Source organism: Telopea speciosissima, chromosome 7, assembly GCF_018873765.1.
Source record: "Telopea speciosissima isolate NSW1024214 ecotype Mountain lineage chromosome 7, Tspe_v1, whole genome shotgun sequence".
Classification (NCBI taxonomy): domain Eukaryota; kingdom Viridiplantae; phylum Streptophyta; class Magnoliopsida; order Proteales; family Proteaceae; genus Telopea; species Telopea speciosissima.
The window spans coordinates 46,829,368-46,852,110 of NC_057922.1; the positions used below are offsets into that span (position 1 = coordinate 46,829,368).

At 39.5% G+C, this 22,743-nt stretch overlaps 1 protein-coding gene across 1 annotated transcript in view; it reads right to left on the reverse strand.

Moving 5' to 3' along the window:
- LOC122668897 (THO complex subunit 2) overlaps window positions 1-22,743 on the reverse strand; it is a 72,348-nt gene that overhangs the window by 26,436 nt on the left and 23,169 nt on the right. Inside the window, exons 13-21 of the mRNA XM_043865468.1 lie at window positions 21,095-21,175; window positions 20,551-20,758; window positions 20,203-20,436; window positions 20,035-20,115; window positions 19,815-19,934; window positions 19,668-19,727; window positions 7,710-7,837; window positions 4,214-4,310; window positions 3,997-4,125 (exon numbers count right to left, since the gene is read on the reverse strand). Coding sequence (XP_043721403.1) covers window positions 3,997-4,125; window positions 4,214-4,310; window positions 7,710-7,837; window positions 19,668-19,727; window positions 19,815-19,934; window positions 20,035-20,115; window positions 20,203-20,436; window positions 20,551-20,758; window positions 21,095-21,175 — 1,138 coding nt within the window. The remainder of the gene's footprint in view (window positions 1-3,996; window positions 4,126-4,213; window positions 4,311-7,709; window positions 7,838-19,667; window positions 19,728-19,814; window positions 19,935-20,034; window positions 20,116-20,202; window positions 20,437-20,550; window positions 20,759-21,094; window positions 21,176-22,743) is intronic.

A 22,743-nucleotide genomic window follows, 5' to 3' on the forward strand; every position in this document is an offset into this window, starting at 1 on the left:
GGTTTTGAAGCATAAAACACTAAAACAATCAAAAGTGTGGCAAATTGATGGTAGGTGCAATTTTCGACTTTCTAATGGCGTTTTTCTTAAATCTAAAAATTCCATAAATCTTAATATGCTAAAACATAGTTAAAAACTAAAAGTGCAGTAAAATATTCATTTGTTTTGATATCTAAAAAAATATTTTCATTCAGAGCGATTTTTACAACATTCGCACAGACCATATAAGGTTCGACCGGAACATAACTCCTTCGATATAAATCAACTTTAAGCAATCTTGGATTTGTTGGAAAGCTGGTTTTGTGCTCTACCTAATATAAAAAGTCTGGTGTAAAGAAAAATCATTTGATCAATCAAATTTCTTAGAGAACAAGAACATTTCCTCTAAATAGAGAGCATGTTAATTACTTATTGATAAGATCATATTTTCTAAGAACAGTATAAACCAAATGTGAGACTAGATATACCTGTAAATGACCAATTCAAGGAGCATATAAACCAAATGTATGTTTTGATTGTTTCAAACTTCTAATGGCTTGCCTCTTCAGTTCTGCTGTCATCTATTTCAATGCTGATTTTTGATGACTTGATGTGACTTAATGTTTATTTTTGAGGATTTGAGGTGGATTAATTTTGATTTTTGATGATATAAGGCACATATTGTAGCATACTAAATAATGGTAGAAAAGAGGGGAAATAAAAAATAAAACTTTTGCGCCTTGTCGCCTAATCGCTTAGACACCCCTCGACCGCCCTAGGTCGCCTTGCCACCTTGACAACTATGCTTGGTAGCATGTGCATGTGAAGAAATCTGTTTTTTTTAATATAAAAAAAAAAAGAATTCAACTACGGCATTTGAAGATGAAGACTCTGCCCAGAATACAACATCAGACATTGGTTCAAGGACTGTCTAAGGAGGTGGACTCCATAGTCCATGCACACAAAATCTGTCATATCCACCATACTATATCTCCTAAACCCTGTTCCAAATCCCTAAAACCTTATCTTAAGCCTAACCAAGGTTTTAAGTATCCTTCATACCCGCTGATACTAACCAATATGATACCTAATAAAATTTTGGAATTAGTACATGTAAGAAACCTCATCCTTTATATATAATCAATTGAATGAACTTGTCTCGTTGTACTTTTTTCTCCTCTTTTATACATGATAGATTTTACATATTAATTAGCTTTAGTGTTTTATGCTTCAAAATTGCAATTTTGTATATCCTAAGAATTTCCATACGTTTCTTGGCTATTTCCATAAATATCTCTAGCGTATCTTGCGTCTTTCCGATGCAATACGCGATACCAATGCTTTAAACCTTGAGCCTAACTAGCTATTGTGCACCTACATGTATTGATGTACCTCGTACCTGCAAATAGCTAGTCTGGACTTGCAGCAAATTGTCAGAAAAAACTCAATTATTATTAAAAATGATCTGTTTTTTTCTCTACTCCCATAATTAAGCTGCGTGAGCCTGATAAACAAACCAGTAAAGATATAATTTCCTCACTCTAGTTTCAACAAGGGAACTTCTACTTGTCCCTATACCTAGTGCCGTTTAAAAGTGACCTCATACTTAATAACCTATCACATGGCAGTACATGGGTCGGTGCATGTGATAAAGCACCTTCGAACGTCCTACTGGTCAAGTTACAAGCCAAAGCCGTTAAGGAAGTTCTCTTAAAAGTGGGTAGACTAGAGCCTCCTAAAATGGTGACTATACCCTTTCACTATTATGGAATCTAATACCACAAATCCTAGATTTGCCATTGTTGGCGCTCATAAGGATCCCTAATTCCCTGTTTTCTCCTATCACCACCAACGTGAGCCACACCATTGAAATACGACGAGAAACCACTTTGCCCCTTGCCTCACCACATAGATATCCCTTTCCATTAATGCTTCAAATTTCATCAAATTCTGACAACCTCACACTTTCTTCACCTATGCAAGAAACCATAGTTTTGATCCAATGTCAGTCTTCTTGGGATAATTACAGGCATTAGGGTTTGGATGTCAATTCTGTGGGTTCCATCATAGTAATCAAGGGGGAAGGCGACCATGGCGTTTTAGAGGGTCAAAAATCAAGCCGACACCGCCATGGCGGGAAGGCGCCCGTCTAGGCGCACAAGGCGACCAAGGAGCCTGGACTCCTAGGCAATGCCTTGATAACTATGGGTTCCATAATCCTAGGCTCCTTGATGCAGATTCATCTCCAAAATAGGCTTGTTTTATTAGGAATAAGTCTTGGGTTGGGTCCTATAATGTTGGACATTTGGTCCCATGGTTTTCAATGTAATAGGTCACTTTTATAGACCTAAAGTAGGGGTACATAGGTTGCATACGGCATTAGCTTCTATACTTAGTCTATTTTCATGTTTTATGGTTTTAAATTGAACTGGTCCAAAATTAGTTTGAACCAGTGGTTAAATTTAAGTGACTTGAGTCACCTTTCTATTATTTACTTTCATTATAAGTTGGGTACAAACCTCTCCATGAATTTGAGAGAGGTTGTGAAGTGTAATTAGAGTCGGCTAGGAGCTTTTACACTCCTAGGCTGATTAGGAAATGGCTTATGGCCACTATAAATAAAGGTAATTCAGTGGAGAGGTTTCTCACCTCTGAATTTTTGAAAATCTGCTATGCTGCTCTGCAATTATGTTTCTTCTTTGAAGAATTGCTTTGTGTTTGATCAAAGCTGGTGGGATTGGTGTTCGATCCAATCAATACCCCGCGGTGTGAAGCCCAGGCGGTTCTATTGAAGCTCTATTCAAGTTTTCAGTCCAAGATCTGATTTTTATTCAAGTTTCAGTTCGAGATTAAATTTTTATTCACGTTTTTCCAGCAAAACAAGTTGCTGCCTGGACAATTCTGCAACTACAAGTAAGTTGGAAGCATCGCCATCCCCATCCTTCTTCTCCTAATCCTCTACAATCCCAACCCCAGCTATCCCCCTTTTTAATTTTTCACTTTTACTACACCAACCATTGAACCAGACCTGGCTACTCATCCACGAAACTCCAAATTCAGACCACATACTCCTCCACCATCAAGCTCCACTTGATCCTGTGCCCAGCCACCATCTCCCATTAAAACCCTAACATCCCACCTTCTCAAATCAAAACCCAAACCCTAATTTCTGCCCAGCCCAAACCAACCGTCAGAACAATCTACAAATCGAACCGATTATCCTCATACCCTCCTAAGAAAACCATTCAAGTTTGGTTAACTTCTGTCCAGCCAAACCATAGAAATCCATCTTTTCCTCTTTTCCAAAACCCAAAACCCTAACCCTAACTTGCTGCGTATTCACGTTTACACACTTCCATCCATCAAAACATCTCAGGACTTTCACTGATAGACTCCCCACCTTAACTTGACGTAACCCATACATCAAACCATAGTTCAAGAACTCGCGTCGCCCAGTTTCTCGGTTTTTGGAAAAGCCGAGACGAGACTGCCTACGAGTCTCAAAAGTTCAATATCTCGGCGAGATCTCGGATCTCAGTTGGATCTCGGTTTCGACCCATTATTTTAACCCACCTACCACTTAACTACCTTACCTGATTGGACAAAACTCGACACATTTCGGCAAGATCTCGATGAGATATCGGCGAGATCTCGGATCTCGGGTCCAGATCTCGGGTTGACCCAAAGTGGAGGCTTCGAGTTGAAAAAAAAAAAAATACACCAACTCGGCGAGATCTCGCCGAGATCTCGACTCGTCTCGGTTTTTCCAAGAGTCGAGTTGGTACCGAGACCCGAGTTTGAGTACCTTGCATCAAACCCTAACCCTATTTTCACCAAAACCCCTATTTTTGGTCCTCTACCAATCTAGGACTACATTACTCCCAGCCGAGAATAGCAAGGTAAGAAAGACTACACTCGACTGGAAGTTATAGAGGAGCATCATCATTCACAAAGTGATCACAGGATTATTCCCAAACACCCCCAAAGATAAAAGTATTGCAAGTCCTCAGCAAGCACCTTGTTATTCCTCGTTATCCCAAAAGAGGTAGCTTGATAACGTAGCGTCTCACTCCCTGCCATTGCATCCAGCTGCTCCTCTGTCATGTTTTCGGTGTACTGGACATTTGCCATTTGTTGTATAAGCTCCTGTATCACTCATGCAGCTTAGAAGGTATAAAATATCTAATCTTTCATAATGACACACCAAAATGGAAGAACTTAACATGCAAAATACCTGCAAGAGGACAAGCTCAATCCCCTGCCCCTTTTTCAATTGATTCACAAGATACTGGAACAGTCCCCTCAGTTCCATTGAGGGATACTTCTTACACCTGCAACATGACAATGGCTTCAGTAGTTGATTTGAGATGCAAATGCAGTTATGTCAAAAGAACCATCCTGATCCATATATTTAAATTAATTACCTGTTCGACAAAATCCATATGAACAAACAAACCAGAGTATGTTAAACTTCTCCACAAATGTAACATTTGCAACCACCTCTAACAGGTATCAACCTATAATGGTGTAATTCAATATGCTCCACAAAACCAATTTAATGAGATTCAGGAAGTTATCATGGCACCAAGGTGAGCCAAGGCGAATGTCCAGCCACCATGGTGCCTAGCAGATGTTGTTCTGTGAAGACTTATACTTCAAAGTCCGCCCAACTCTGCTGAAATACAATATTGTTTATTTACTGCACTACATCTTGGAGGATGTAGCCCTACCATATCCAGGTAACTTCTGTCACTGGTGTATCCAAATTAAATCTTGTCTAGTGCACTAAGATCTAGAGGATGTCACAAGCTGGAAATTGTTTCTTGAATAAAATCTTTTATCCCCTCTCCCTAGACCTGGGATTGTTAGATATTGTCTAAACCGGGCCTGAAAATAAAATTGGCATCACCATTTTTATTTTCTATTTTTCTTTTTTTTGGGTGGGGCAATATCTAATGTACAGCTAGGATTCAACTATCCCATCCCCAGGCAGGATCACAATACAATTCCAAAATAGGTACTGATTTCAGATTTCAGACATGTAACAGTATACAAGCTTGACTCAATCAGTAGATAACATACTCATATCAGCCCCTTTGACTTCCCACAACACCCAACATATAAAGGGAACAACTCCAACTAATAGGTACATAAGGCTGCAGCCTTTAACCTCTAACGCAGACTCAAAATAGAGGCAAAACTTCAGAAAATACTCTTGTAATTAATTAACACAGCAACAACCAATGGATAGGGGAGATATTACCATCGAAAAGAAGGATTGTTGGTAAGAATCAGACCTCCAAAGAGCAGCCAGCTAATGGCTGATTATGTAGTTATTGAACTTTCAAAATCTAGCATACAATAGCAGAACTCCAATATCAGCCACAGCAGTGATCCAAAGACACCCAAAGTTTGGTCAAGTGTAGGTCTCTATGTGGGGACCTTTCGCTCCAAATATCACTCAATTCCAATGGATGGATTTTGAGATATAGGTCCTTGAAGTTGCAGCAGTGATAACTTGAAGAACAAGTCACCCACAGGTAATGATTGACAGAATTTTAATCTCTCAGATCTGAGATCAGAACACACTCCAAAGCCGGTCAAGAAGGGCTCTCTATGGGTAGAATCTAACCCCAAAATATCAGCAACAATATCTCCTTAGTTGCAGAGATATAGCAGCACCAAAGTCCGAGAGAAAACAAAACCGCAGATGAGGTTATCTCTCTTCTATAAATAGCAACCATTGACAGCACTTGGGGGCTTCAATGGTGATGATCAGCAACTTAATGGAGCTCGGTTGGTCAATAATATAAGCAGCAGCTGAGATCTGAATGGAGAATCAGAAATCAATAGAAGAAGGGGATAGATAGGGGGAATAGGGTGGCTCGAGCCTCTCACTCTCTCCTAGGCATCTCACCTACTCAAAAAGCCTCTCACCTCACTGCATCTCACAACAACCATGGCTAAACAACCAAGCTTTTCATTCTTCTAATCGTTGGGGAAACTCTAAGGTCTCAGTTACATAAATAATGCTCATGGCTAGAGCCAAAAAGGAAAGTAACAAAAAATAGAAAGTGTCTAAAAAGTCTCTCACAAGGAAATAATTGAGACTTGATCCCTAAGTAATAAAAGTCTAACTTAGACTATAACCATAAAAGGAAACAAGGACTGAAATAAAAGTAGAAACTATGGCTAGAAAATAGAAAATAGATCCAACTATGAAAATAGAAACTAAGGAAATTAGAAAGTAGTTATTGTCTGAAAAGAATCTCAGCAACCCTCCTATAAGCCAGCTGTACAGGTGGTCCCCACAAGTTCTTCTAGGCCTCCTACCGGAAGGAAGTATTACAGCCAAGATATCGATGCTGGACCCCACACGATCTGATAAGAATTTATCTCCTTAAGCTTCTGATCAAGAGGCATAATGCTGCCTTGACATGATGGGTCGATGAGCTTAACTAAACTCATAATATGGGCTAAACAAGAACCAGCCTTGGCGCCCAATCGATGTACCACTGCTGCATCACTATCAACCATCTAATCATAAAGCAATGACTCTGCACATGTGCTTTCTTTGCTAAAATCGCATCGAGTAATATGTCTTACATGTAAAGGATTATGTACTAGTCACTCAGTATTTCCTTCCCTACCTACATTAAGAATATCTCCACACCATCAGCCATCGTCGAATGCACTGCACTTCAAGAGAGATAAATGAATTGAGTTGATAACTCTATTTGGGATTCCACAGGTGATTAGGTGTTCCCATAAAGATACTTTAACTTATAAATTGTGGGTGGCTACGTAAGCTAGAGAACAGGGAGCCGAGTAAAGTAAGAAATGCAAGAATTTTCCCAGATGAATTTGCTCCAGCCTCTAGGGGGATTCTACAGGTAGAGGATTAGTTGTTTCCATGGTCTCCGACTCTGGAAGAAGTTTTAGGTGTATGATTTCAGAACCATGGTCAGATTGGGGAAATGCAAGTAGAGGAGCACTTGGTCCGACTCTGGAAGAATTTTTAGGTGTATGATTTTGGAGCCATGGTAAGACTGGGGAAGTGCAAGTAGAGGAGCTCTCTCCTTTTTTTACTACTATCGATCCCCTTTTCTCTCTTCACCTTACCACCTCATCAATTTCTATGTTTTGGATATTTTATTACTATTTTTTTATCCTGAAATTAATTTATGAAATCTGATAGCTATTCATTGAAATTTTGACCTACAGTTGATATCAGATTTATTCAAATCTGACCTTCAGATCTGGAATATTCCTTCAAATATTTTCTAACTGTTAAATCTAAAGATACATCTAGCCGTCAGATCAGGATCCCTGCCAATACATTAGTGGGCCCATTACTTGCAGGCCAGTGAGAAAAGTCAGATCTGAAAAATCCAGCATCACACACATAAAAATGAAAGGTTTTAAACAAGTACCCAGCATCCATAGAAAAGAAAACTTGAGAACGGAACTTTGGTACCAATTAGATCGGCATTAACGATCAAAAGTTTTTTTTTTGGGTGAATATTAACGATCAAAAGTTAATTACCAAAGCATCTGAATTATGCAAAATTAACTACATTCTGAGCAATAGATGATGAAAACAGCAGATCTAATAAAGGGAAAATGCAGCTACTAAAGGGAGCAAACAACTGAACAGCGATAATTCAGATTATTTACTAAACGTAATATGATTTAGAACAAAATACTGCAAGTAAGAAAATGAAACATACAGGTGGCCCCAAAAGGAAGCCAAAGATTGAAGCCAATCTGATACATTAAGGCCATCATCTTTTAGTTTCTCACGTCCCACTTGCGCCAAGCGCTCGATCACAACATATTCCAAAACATCGTACTCAAGCTGCAACGACATATTTCAATGAGTCATGAGACCAACAAAACTACAACAATAATGGCATTAATGAAGTTAACTAGAATAATTTTACTACTCTTTACCTATCTACATACAACCATAGTAAGTAAAATCGGGAACAAGAAAAAAACTGTGGGAAATGTTCAGCATTCTTTGTTTTAATTAGATAAAGTAAAACAATCTAGTGGATGTGCACACAAACACGCATAAATACATGAATAAAAATAATACATAAAGCCCATGTTTTAAATGTCCAAGACAGCGGGAAAAAATTCCAAAGTAATTCTTACACATAACGTTGTGGTTCTTAGACATTAATTACCTAGTTATACATATAATTACAACTAACCGCTTTCCAGTAACAACAATTTTGCTTACCTAACCAGGTTGACAACTGGTACGGAGAGAGTGTTAGGGATCCAAAGCCAGCCAACCCAGACCGTTGGAGGCGGCCAGGACGCAAGGCAACACCAACAAGGTGCATAGGCAATCAAGGCAGCTGGATACTTAGGTGATGCCTTGACAACTATGGCCCCCATGTTTTGGTTCAAACCTTGTGCACAATTGCAAAACCTTGACTCACATATTTTACACTATAGGCCCCCATACGCTGTCCAATAGCCTTTTTACCATCCCTTTTGCTTGCTTTAATCAAGCCTTAATGTAGTCGAGCTATGATTAAGAATAAACTACATTACTTCAGTTATATAAACCATTGCATGAGATTTCAAAGCTGTAACATCATTTCTTCATGAGACATACAGTATGTCTTCCCTGAATGCTTTAAGGTGTCTAGTAATGGCTCTGTGACTGTAATTGGACAACACATTCTACTCATGGCTCTGTTCCTTCCAAGGCTGATGGCACTGTCCTTAGGCAGGTTGTTAACTTTTCAATCTTTTTTGGGTTTGTGTAAGGAACAAAAATTGTTGAAGCTAGAGAGAGAGAGACAGAGACTTCCTAGGATCTGCAAGTACATCAAGCATGACCATATACTGGAATATCATACAGAGAGGGAGTGTTAGCGAAAAGAGCATTAAATGCCCATGGCACAACAGGCACGGATACGATCTTACCTGTTACAGGTACCACATTCCTAAATGGATGGACCCTGCTGTAACAGTAGATCCCCATGGCTGCAGTCTGCACAAGCATATAATGCTCATATGCCTAGCACATGCAGAAAGATTTTAATGGGATTAATTGAAGGGCCATCTAAGCATCTAAGAGGACTTCAAATCCATCTTGTGAGAATAATGTGTCTATGACCTTAACTGTCTGCTTGCTTCATGTGAAGTTGATATGGTTGCATTATATCATTATATGCACAAGGATTTGCACTAAATAAATTTGAATTGTTCATTCCATTAAAAAAAAAAAAGAACGCCATTCAATTCACCTCCAGTATTCCCAAATCACCCACTCGCATGGAAATCTTAGCCTCCTACAAGTATAAGAAACTTCGAGTATTGAATTCCACTGATCTTTGAGACCAAAACCCAGCCTAGAACTTAGGTTTTTCTTTAGGGGGAGGGGGGCAACAGAGCAGCCAAATATGTCACCACGAGCCTGCAGATCAAGCCATCCAAGACCATTGACAACCCCATGACCTAAATAAGCAAGCATAACGATACTAGGCTTTAAACTCTTTAATTATCACAAGACCATCAATCCCCTGTGCACAGGACTGCTCCAGCTAGAGCAAAGATGGACAGAAAAGATAAATTACCCAGCCAAAGTCAAATTTAGAACATCTAGGAGTCTAATACTTTTAAGATGAAACAACAGCCCTTCGCAGACTGTAGTAAGGATAACTAACTCTCCCTTCTTCAACTCTGAGTTCCCAAATCAAATATCCATTTCATTATTCTTGCAGCCTATTGGTTGTCCCCTGAGTAAAATCTTAAATCATCAAACAAAACACAAAGCAACACCAATGAAAGTTCAAACATTAATTCATGGAATACATATTTTACACTAGTAGCTCATCTCTAAGCTTTACATCCTACACTAACCATCAATTGCTGAAAAGGAGTAAGAGGCTATGCTTGTTAATCCATGGGCATTATCCGGTGCCTTAGGAGGGCCAGAAACGACAGGATCTTCAATAATTAACACAATCTCACAGATGGGCTTAACAGACCCCTGAATTGCATTTCGTGAATAACTCCGGAATTTCGTCTCAGTGGATTAATGTATATTGTTGGGGTACTTGTGTGTATACAATCTTTTCACCAGGGTGGGGGGCTGTACTGCACATTGTTTTGCCATTGAACCCCTTATCTTTATTTCAATTCATTTACTAAATCTTTTCTATGGACTTAAGGAACAAACAAATCACAAGGTAGCTCTCCTCTTAGATTCTTTATTCAAAGTGTTAAGTGAGAGAAATGGAAGGATAAAATCAGACCAAAACTCCACAGGGAAAACCAAAACCCATAATTCCAAATTACAGTTACTCACAAGGTTCTAAATTAAAATTTCACAATAGTATTTCGCTTTCAACAGAAACCAAAGGGTAATGCAAGTCGAATTAAAGGGAGTACCATATTTAGGCGAAACATCTCGTCGAAATGACCGGAACTTTGTACCGTATAAGTCGTTTTGGCGAAATGGTGCATTGCTTTTACATAAAAGCAGCATTTAGAGATATTTCAACGAATTTCATAGAAATTCTACGACTTTCACCCTATTTCGACCAGAATCACTTAGAAACCCAGACTTTTGACCAAAACCCTTCTATTTGCTGCTGAATCCAGGCTTGGTGGTGAATTCAGGGGCATCCACTTCAACCTTTTGGTGGATTTTAGCAACATTTATGCAAATTTTCCCAAATTTTAATTTGAAAGTAAAGCCCCAATTGGTTCGATTTCTTCAAATTTCATGTGTTTAGAAGCTGGAGGGCTTGAATTACATGATTAGCAGTAGTTAATCACTATACTAACATCTAATTTCAAGTGTCTAACATGAATTTGATAGGTAGATGAAATTTGGGATTTTCTTGAAATGATTTTTTGCAAAATTAGGGTAAATATATACAATGGGAAAAGGATGCGGGTAGGTGGGGCCACAAGACTGGTGTCTGGTGGCATCTGGCTGGTAGGTTCAAGGGTGTGATGAAATTCCCAAGTGTCCATGGTGAGGTACAAAAGTACATGACTGCCCTTATGAAGGGTAATATACAGAGGAGGTTGAAGAAGGCGGCGAGGAATGAGTTTAATGAGGCAATATGATGCAGATTCATCACCAAAATAGGCTTGTTTTAGTAGGAATAAATCTAGGGTTGGGTTCTATACATGTTGGCCTCTGATCCCATGGGTTTTCTATGTAATAGGCCACTTTTATGGGCCCAAAATATGGGTAATTAGGTTGCATACGGGATTAGTTGTTTAAGTTCCATACTTAGTTTTATTTTGGTTTTTTGTTCATAAATTGAACCGGTTCAACGAAAAGTTCAATTTAAGTTATTTTAGTAGTTTTCTTTAAGTGTTTAAGAGGGCTGGATTAGGACTCTGTTTTGAGTCAATTTCAGTTTCCTAGTCAGTTTAAGTTACCTAATAGGTTAAGGATTGGGTTAGGCCTTTCCTTTTTAGTGTAAGAGTCTATTTTTGAGTCTTTTATATAAGGTTGTAAGGGGCAGGCAAGTATTGAACACAAATTTTGATATTAATGAAAAACTTTTGCTGCTCTTCTTCTCCATTGAAGATTTTTGTCTTGTGTTTGATCAAGGCTGGTGGGATCGGTGTTTGATCCGATTGAAACCTGGCGGTGGGAAGCCCAGGTGGTTCGCTGGTGGGATTGGTGTTTGATCCAATCAACACCTTGCGGTGTGAAGCCCGGGTGGTTCTATTGAAGCTCTATTCAAGTTTTTTGTCCAAGATCTGACTTTTATTCAAGTTTCAGTTCAAGAATCAATTTTTATTCAAGTTTTTCCAACAAACAAGTTGCTGCCTGGACAATTCTGCAACTACAAGTAAGTTGGAAGATTCCCTATCCCCATCCTTCTTCTCCTAATCCTCTACAACCCCATCCCTAACTTTCCCCTTTCTATTTTTCAATTTTCATTACTCTCAATTCTGTCCAGAAACACTCAACCATCAGAAACCCACCAAACTGCAGAAATAGCATCCACTGCCTATCCCCTACACTCGATCCATACTTCTGCCCCTTTCCATCCATCAAAACCCTAGATCCTCCATCTCCAAATTAAAACCCAAAACCCTAAATTACCCATAGACCAAACTAGCCATCAGTTCTGCCCCAAAATTGGATCGAACATCCCTCTTCCCTAAAGGGAAACTCAATCCAAAGGAAACCCCTATACCTCCACTCTAAACCCTAGATCCCCTCACTTTACACTTTACAAAACCCCAAACCCTAAACTTAACTTGCTGCCTATCCCATCTAACCTACTTCCAACCACTAAAACAACTTGAGACCTTCCCTGATAGACTCCCTTACACTTGCCTAGCATAACCAACACATCAAACCCTAACCCTAATTTTTCCCTAAAACCCTATTTTGACCTTTTCAAATTACCTGTTCCCAACAGATCCTGGTTTACTGGCTCCTAGTTGGTCTCCTACCAATCTAAGACTACGATACAATGCTAGAGAAAAAACTAGCTACACAGGAGGAATATGATAGTGATAAGCGTATGTCTGGTGATGTGGCGACAGCAGGAGAGGAGAGAAAGAAACGATGGGTTAAGGCTGTGAGCAAGTTACACATTGGCAAGAGCATGAAAGAACCATAGAGTTCAGGGGAGGAGTTGGTTCCTCTAGACCAGCTGTACCAGAGGTTGGTGGTAGTAGTTCAGCTTTTGAATAGGGCAGGATTCGGGGAGGAAGAAGTACATGCAAACGGAATTTCCTTAAACGATCACAGGGTGTCCGGGGAGTCCCAACTCCCAACAGACGAGGATGTCATTCATATCACTAAACAGGATACTCCCATTTTCATACAGCCGAATGCCAACAGAAGAGGTTGAAGCACATGTGGTTTCAGGTAAAGTGGGTGACGCCATGTCGAAGTTATTCTTCTACCATAGTATCCCAGCTGATGCCACTCAGGGACCATACAACAAGACATGCTACACACTATAGGGAATCTGGCTCAAGAGTAAAACTTTAAAAGGCCCACTGCCTATGACTTAATGAAAGTTTATTTGCCCACGCAAAGAGACGAGCTCGCACAATACATACGGAACTTGAAGCCGTTGCGATCATCACTATTGTGTGACTGTGATGTGTGATGATTGGACTGGACTCACAAGACGGTCCATCATCAACTTCATGGTCTATTGCGATGGTAGGACCATGGTTCGGAGGTCAACGGATGCATCCAAGGAGAGGAAGCTTGCAAGATACATTCACAAGATGCTGAAGGAGGTCGTCGATGAGGTTGATAAGGAATGTGATCAAGGGGTTACCGACAACGGTAGTAACATCAAGAAGGTCAGAGAGAGACAAATGCACAACAACCGGTACCGCTTGTTCTAGACTCTATGCACAGCCCACTGCATCGACCTCATGCTGAAGACATGGAGAAGCATGGTACGAAATGTGGTTGAGAGGGCAAGAAAAGTGACCACATTTGTATACAACCATGGATATGTCCTACACAAGGAACTAAAACTCAGAACTCGACCAGGTTTTGATCTTGGGAAAAACTGAGTTGTCTCGAAATATCTCGAGATCTCGGTCGAGTTGGTGCATTTTTTTTTTATCAACTCCAAACCTGGTTTCAGTGGGTTTTAGACCTAGTTAGGTCTAAAACTTGGTACTCAGCTTATTTCAGGCCATTTAAACACAATGGTACTATCAGATTTTGCAAAAACAAAGTCCAAATAGGAGTTTCACTTAGTGCGAAACTAGGACAGACAGACACTTATACCAGAAACCAGGATAGACATTTATTTATGCCTAATATCATTTAAGTACATGTTTCTTTTACTTAAAGATATTATTCATAAATAAGCAAATACCCCCCTATTTGAATCCAACAAAAATAGTTAAAAATCAAATTCCAAAAGGAAAAAAACTCAACCCCCCAGTTAGGAACGCATACGTTTTCATGTTGTGCGTGCTAACTAGGGTGTTGACTTTTTTTCCTTTTAGAATTTGACTTTTAACTAATTTTATTGGATTCAAATAGGGGGGTACTTGCTTATTTATGAATAATATCTTAAGTAAATGTTTCAAATACAGAAACATTTACTTAAATGATATTAGGCATAAATCAGTGCCTGTACTGGTTTTTGGCATAAATAAGTGTTTGTATACCAATTTTTGCATAGATAGGTGTCTGTATACCAAGACTTCCCACCGAGATCTCGAGATCTGGCACTCATATAAAGGAGTTTAGGTCGAGATCTCGCTCGAGTTATTGTAGTTTTATGTTTCGGATGCCATTTCGTCTCGAGCCTTGGAAAAATCGAGATCTTGCGAGATTTAGTTCTATGGTCCTACAATTGTTGAAGAGACAGTATGGTGGGGATTTGGTGAGACCCAGCTTAACTTGATTCATCACAAACTACTTTGCCATAAAGATCTTCGAAACAAAGATGGTTGGACTTAGGTCAATGTTTATGTCCGAGGAATGGTTTAGTTGGAGGGAGCTAGATTGATGCAAGTGCACTACCTTGGACCAAACTGGGTCCAGATTGAGTTTTTGGAATTTAGTAGGATTTTAGGAATTTATGTTATTTGGGGAAATAATGTCTTTTAGTTTATTTTATTCTGTCAGCTACGTAGGATATTTGGTTTCCCAATTCCTTCTTAGTTTCCTCTTTGAGTTGTTTCCATTTTAGTTAGGTTTCTATTTTTATGCAAGACTCTCCCCTATATATGCATTGTAATATGGTAGCCGAGCAGAGGTTTGAATATTGAAAGTTGAAATTGATAGAATGCTCAACAGAGTGCTTGTGCATGTGTGTCCCTTCTCCTCTCTCCCCCCGCTACCCTGATTCTTCCCAGTTCCCCCTCTTCTTCCCTACTAGCCCTCCACCACAGATGCTCCAAGAGGTAGAGCAGCCCAGTCAACAATATCCAGACATGTTCTGGAAAGATCTGAAGAAGGTCGTTATGACACTAGAGCCAGTGGTGAAGGTGTTAAAGATGGTTGACTCAATAGAAGAAGCTGACCTTGCCACACTTATATGTTGTGGTGGAGTTGATGAAGGAGCACGTGCAGGCAGCGGCACCACATGCTACCAAGCAGAATCTTCACATTATACAAGACTGCTGGAAGAAGAAACTTATGCATCCATTGCATGAGGCTGATGAGTTTTTTCTTTTTCTTTTTTGGGAGAAAGAACACTACCTGGGCGCGTGCGATGCGCTGCCCCTGCGCCCAGACGAGGGCAGGCAAAATGACCGCCACACCCCCATGGAAAGGCGGAATTTCACGGGGGCACGGCGGTTATTTCCCCACCCCTATGTCTGGGCGCAGGGACAGCACACTGCACACACCCAAGTAGCGTTCTCATTCCCTTCTTTTTTTTAACAAAATCTAACTATAGCCAACTTACGTTACATTTAGAATCTCATTACGTGTTGGCAACTTTTCCTATCATTTCCATCTTATTATCTCAATCACAAATACCCATACAAACACAAACTTGGGATGAACCAAGATTTCATTGATGCAGTGGAAGATGTGGTGACAAAGCTGGAGCCAAACCCATCAGTACAAGCAAGTTGCAGCAATGAAGTGAGACTTGTACTTTCTTAAGTACATGGAAAGGCATCTAATTACAATTTGATATTGATCCTAAGTTCCTAACATTAGCAATCCTTGGATGGATATAAATAAATAAAAAAAATCCGATATGCGACTAGATCTTTTGGTCGCGCAACTGCAAGGTCTGGTCGGGAAACTCCTGCTCCTGGTAGGTTCATCACCTTAATTTATTAGTTCAATATAAGTATGTACCAACTACCAACTACCAAGTACCAGCACTTAACAAGAATAACCTTAATGCACTAAGGCAGGTGAATGGTGGGCTCTACATGGGAGAGACACACCTAATTTGAGGAAGATAGCATTGAAGATGCTCTAACAGACATGTTCTGCAACCAGATGTGAACATAACTGGAGTACATTTTCCCTTATCCACTCCAAAAGTGGGAATCAATTGGGTCACGAATGGCTTCAAAAGTTGATGTATGTGCACTACATAGTTGTCAAGGCATCACCTAGGTAACCGCTTTGGCATCCAGGCACCTTGACAACTAGTGTCGCCTTGGTCGCGTAGCGGGCATTTTGGTCGCCTTGCGTCCAAGGCCCCCCCCCCAACGCCTTGGGTCGCCTAGACACCGTAACAACTATGGTGTACTATAACAAGAGACTAAAGATGCAGCACATATATATGGGCATGGACAACGACAACGACCCAAACAAGCTCACCAACATCTTCCAGGAGGATATAGAAGAGGAAGATCCCCTCTACAAGTGGATGGAGCGAGGTACCCGTGTATTGGATGAGGGTAGGATAGGCCCAACACCGAGACTGCAGAGCAGATGCGTGTTGATGTCAACGTGTTCATGTCACACGAGGCCCAGGTTCACTCACAGAAACCATGGCCTTTTCAATCCCACCCTTGCTTGGGAGTTGATGAGAAAGATGTCAATTAATCTACAACCATCGCTAGAGTCACTCGCACACCGTCTGCATCAGATGATGATGGTGTCCATTGATCCACTTTTAGATGGAGGTGATATCCAAGAGGAGGAGAGGAAGAGGAACATCATAAAAGGACCGATGAGCCATCTGATTCATAGGGGAGACTCAGTTAGATCATGCCACACAAGATCCCAACCACAGTGCATTTGGTCCTCATAGAGGCTACTTGAGAGATCTGCGCCTTCAAACCATTCCAGATGTCTGACACTCTTGGAGGCTTGAGTATTAAGGAGAGTAGTGGATATAATGCGTATGGGCAATGGCGTCATAGTTTTTAAGGTGTCACCTAGACACCACCTAGGCATCTAAGCACTTTCTTAGGTCCAAGGCGACAACACACCTTATTCACACTTCACGAGTTTACATTGATTATGTTTCTTGCTTTGTTTTTTGATAAATATGGTTATATCATATGTTGAATTTCTCATATTAGGTAATTACTAGCATAATTGTATCATATTGCATTGCATTAATATAGCTTCTATGTTGCATATAAGCAAAAGTATATAAATCATTGCCATATACATATAGTCATATACTGCATACCTTGGCAGACGCCTTGTCGCCTAGACACCCCTCCAACTCCTTGGGTACCCTAGGTGCACCTCCAACTATAAATGTCAAGCATCCTCCTTCGCCCAAGATAGCTTCAGTTCAAATTTTAGTGTATATGGTGGGTACAGTAGATACAATTAGTATAGCGGTGTCTCTTCATTCCCCCACTAAGTCTGAGGGTCAGTCATGAAGTGGGTCCTCTTTTGTGGAAAGCATCTTCTCATACCCAGCCCCCCAACCATATATGCCCAATACAACAATGAGCTACGATGGGTAGACATATGCACCTTCACAGCCAAATGATCTATACCCTAAGCTGGATTATCATGCATATGTTGAAGATTCCACCTATAGGGCTGTTGATATGGATTTCGAGCCCTTTTTTAAGGCAGAGGACGAACCTGAGCATAGGTTCCGTCAGTTCCAGGGCAGCCTAGTGATTTTGACCCTCCCTGTAATAGTATATGGTATTGAGTTCTAGGGTTGTAAACTTGTAACGTATTGTACTTATTGTCTACGATGATACTTTCTGACAATGTATAGTGGGTTTGAAACCTTAAATGGTTTCACACTTTAATAACTATGGAATGCTTTCTAATTTTATGGTTATTCATTCCTAATGCTTATTTCAATTGCTTTAATTCCACAAGTGTTCTATGCCTAAATTATATGCAGAATAGGTTATAAAAGGGAAAGGGTATAGTATGCTATGCTATACAATATAAACATAGGGTCCGAAATCAAACTACCACTTTGGCTGTTTGCTTTTCTAATCTAATGATTCAGACATTTGTATTCATTCCAAAACATAGTTATCAACACGGCAAGGCGACCATGGCGTTTTAGAGGGTCCAAAAGCAAGGTGACACCATCAAGCGGCAAGGTGACCGCCTTGTTGACGCCATAGTTGCCAAGGCGGCAAGGCAACCTAAGGCGGGGGAGGGGTGCCTAAGCGCTTAGGCAACAAGGCACCCGCCAAGGCGCCTAAGTGTTATTTTTTACTTCCCATCTTTTCTAACATTATTTAGTATGCTACATATATGTACCTCATATCATCAAAAATCAACATTAAGCCACATCAAGTCATAAAAAATCTATATTAACCAACATCAAGTCATCAAAAATCAACATTAAGTCACATTAAGTAATCAAAAATCAATATTAAGCCACATACAGTCATCAAAAATGAACATAGGACTAGAAGACAACAGAACTGAAGAAGCTAGCTATTGGAAGTTTGAAAAAATCAAAACATACATTTGGTTTATACTATTCCTAGAAATATCATCTTATCAATAAGTAATTAAACTGTTCTCGATTTAGAGAAATGTTCTTGTTCTCTAAGAAGTTTGACTGATCAAGTGATTTTATTTTTACATGAGATGTTTTGTATTAGGTAGAACACAAAACCAGCTTTCCAACCAGTCCAAGATCTCTTAAATCAGATTTATATTGAAGGAGTTATGTTCCAGTCAAACCTTATTTGGTGTGCGCAAATGCTGTCAAAATCGCTCTGAATGAAATTTTTTTTTAAATATCAAAACAAATGAATATTTTACCGCACTTGGTTTTTTAGCAATGTTTTACCATATTATGATTTATGGAATTTTTAGGTTTGAGAAAAAACTCAGCATTAGAAAGTTGAAAATTTCACCTACCGCTATAAATCCAGTTTTTGTCTTGAACTGAGGGCTTGACTTTTTATCCTTTTGGATTTTGAATTTTTTACTATTTTTATTGGATTAAAAAAGGGGGTGTTCGCTTATTTATGAATAATATTTTAAGTTTGAAATGATATTTGGCATAAATAAGTGCCAGAACCTGGTCCAATACCAATTAAACTAGTGCAAGGCGCCCTACACTATGGCGGCAGTCGCCTAGGCCCCTACAGATCAGCCTGGACGCCTAAGCAACGCCTTGATAACTATGTGCCTAAGTAGGCACCCACTGAAGTTTCAGGGCAAAATTACACTATTTGAACACCAAAATGGACATTTCTCTCTTTTCAGCCGAAATGGACCATATTTCGGGGCCAGTTCATTGAAACATTTCAGCTTTGGGCCTTGGCAAAATGGTCTGTTTCACCAAAATTTCAAACCTACCTTACACAAATTATTATGCACATCTTTTACAATATAGCAGCCATAGTAGATAAAAAGAAGCAAGAAGCAGATGGATTAAATCCCTTCAGTCACAAAAAACAGTGAAAGTAAAATGAGCGTCTACTGTGCACACATCAATTCAGTACCAAATAACAATCATAGGAAAATAAAGGAATGATAAATGTACCTATTATAATAACATTTCTAATGGTATGGTGTTATCTACAACAACAGTGATGGAAAGATCAGAAGGGTTAAATTTCTGTTGGACCAGCTTTGGCAAGGAGTTCAAGATGTGTAAGTGTAATAGTGACTTGTTTTTCAGCTGTTAATAATTATGGTAATTATTTATTGTCATCAGATTCTGAGTAACTTCATATGTAGCTTAAAATACAATTAATCAACTATGTACACCAGGGCTGCACCTAAAAAAAGTTATGAAATCACAGCAATATCGGAAAAGAAAATCACACACCTGCGTTAAATATTTAAATGCATCCACAACTGGAGTGATCATATCCCTGTAAGCTTCAATCTGTACAAAGTCCAAACCACGATGCCATTTTTTTTTAGTAGAATTACTAGGAGTACAGTTGCAGCAACTCATAGATAAAGAATATACCTGGTGAACAATTGTTCTAAGTACAGTCATAGGATTGGCATGGGCTAGTTTCGCCACCATTCGACCCAGCTGTTTCAAGTTTTCCTTTGCAAGCCGTTTCAAGATTCTTCTTGTATCCAACTGTAGGTTCATAAGGTACAGCCGTACAGATAAGGTACACATAAACCATAAAGTGTGAACGGACGAGAGAAAGACGAAGTTTCAAATGAGATTGAAGTACCTTCGCTGTCTGCCTGGCAACTAAAACCATAGGAATCCGCTCATCTTCTTTCTCCCATTCACCATACAAACGATATCGTACCTAAAGCACAAAATTAATCAAGCTAGTTCGTCAACAATACACATAGATATCAAATGGTGAAACAAACAGTGGTAGTGTAATCCATACCTCGTAAGGGAGGAGACTCATTACTTCCCATATCTCTTGTCCAACTGCAGGATTTGCAGGTATCAACTGCAATGAAGGAAGTAAACACGTCCCCAGGGCTTCCTCAACCCTCATCCGAGCTTCCTTTAAGTGCAAGCGAGGATCTCGACTCCCCCTGTCACCACAGAGAGTAGCTCCTCCACCAGCAACAAGCTCCACTGCTGATAGATAGTAGCCTCTTAATACTCTACAGACCTTCCCATTAAAAACCAAGAAAACACACTCAATATAAGCACATAGAATAACATGATTTAAAGGCAAACAGTGGCACAAGAACAATTCAAAAACTCAAATGAAAATTCAATACACCTTCTGCAGCAGTATAGCGTCACGGTGGAGATAAGGACCAGCGGAAGCAAGCATTTGGAAAAGTTCAGCAGGAAGATCGATAAAAGATTTCTGGACCGGTGCATCTGTCTCCATGTTATCAGGAGCAGATCCGGATGAAAACCCAAAACTCTGAAGGTGTGTCTGACGGATAATGCTGTATGCTGAAGAGATCGCCTTCTCAATCACCCTACTCGCATTTAACAACATTATTTCAAAATGCTTTCAGAAATATATAAGTGGTACTATACAAAAGGAATAAAGGATGTTTGGACCCTAGAGGGGGAAACTATGTTTCTAGGACTTTACATTGCAATCTTTTGATGGGTGCCTTGCCCAACCTTTTTCAATTGAATTTTTTCTTTGATCACTACTCATTGAATTGACACCTTATCGTTCTTATATATCCCAAAAAGATAAAGGAACAAAGGCAGCATCAATTTCTAAAAGCATGGTAGTGCATATAAACAACAATTACCCCAACCGGTCACGGCTGAAAATGCAAAATTAATTATTTGAAGATTACCTAAATATGCCCTCACAAATCTGTATATGAGCCACAGGATTAAGTGGAGAGAGACGATCAAACAACATTTGAGCATGATACCTGAAATCAAGTAAAGAGGCCTATAATATACAAAGTTGAGACAAAACAACTTTAAGTGCATCAATTCTTATCTAATAAAAACTTGAATTACTTGGTTATACTACTGCTGAAAACATGAACCATTGATTATACTACTGCTGATAACATGAACCAACGACTCACAGCACACAAACAAAAACCATTGGCAAATCCAAATGGGACCTGTTGGTCCAAAACAAGGATAAAGGAAAAGCAGTGCTTGGCAAGTGGCCCTGAATATTATGTGGAAGATGTGTAATGTAATACTGGTTTAGGAAACTATAACAGTACCAAAACAGAATCTAATCTCAGAGATAAAATTCCAGAATAGGGAGAACAGTCATATAATCAAATCAAATGGTGTGATGAGATCAAAACTCAGGTCGAGTTCTGTTCTCAAGGTAGAGAACCCTTGCTGAAAATATCAAACTTGATCCAATGGTTGGACCTATAATTATTGAACCATCCTAGCAATGCTAGGAGAAGGGTATAATAGACAAACCACAAGTCAGTTTAGTAATTAGAAAACAGAATTATAATATTGATCAATCTTTCCGGCAGGTAGGCAAGTATTGGCATGTGAGCTCAAGTTCAAGGCTTGCAAAGTTGACTACATGTAACTACTAAGAAACCTTTGCAAGTGATAAAGCAGCAAGGAAGTGAGTAGGACAGGGATTCAAGTAAAGAATCTGTGGAAAGCCCACAATTGTCTACAGTGAGTCATGACTGAATCCAAGTCGAGCAACGAGAGGAGCGAGAGCAAAATCCTTATCATGGAGAGAACGAGCCTGCGAGTGAGTAGAAAGAGTGACCCATAAAAACTCATATTATAATGTAACTCTCAGGCTCTCAGCAATATCAGTCCGACAGAATAGGTACTCGACTCCAGCAATTAAATCAATTCTGGAACAAAGGGGCAGAATCAGTAGATATTAATAACTCCAGATCCGAATCAGAAGGAGGGTAAAGGTAAGAGCACCCAGGCTTCCCGCCGCAAGGTGTTTGGATGGATCAAACAACAGCCGACCTTGATCACACACAAGGAAAGAGCATACCACTATAGGCAGCAAAGCAAAGACAGCTTTTCGTTAATCAAAATCCGTGTCCAATGCTAGACCTCTTACAAACTTATATAGAATTTAGAAAACTCAAACACAGACTCAAACACTAAAAAAGAAAGGCCTAACCCAATCCTTAACTAATTAGGAAACATAAATTGACTAGGAAAGTGACTCAAAACAGGACTGGATTTAAAGAATCCTAATCCAGCCTAACTAAAACATTTAACAACTAAAAGAAAGAAATAAAGACACTTAATTAACTAATCCCGTATGCGTAGTCTCTACCCATATTATACGCCCATTGAAGTGGCCCATTACAAAGAAAAAAACACATGGGATCAAAGGCCCAACACATAAATAACCCAACCCAAAGCTTATTTCTAATAAAATAAGCCTAATGGGTGATTAACTGCATCAATGTGACTTTTTGGCGAAGGGTCACCATAAAAAAGTATAGCACATGCAATTTGAATGGGATAACAGAAAGGT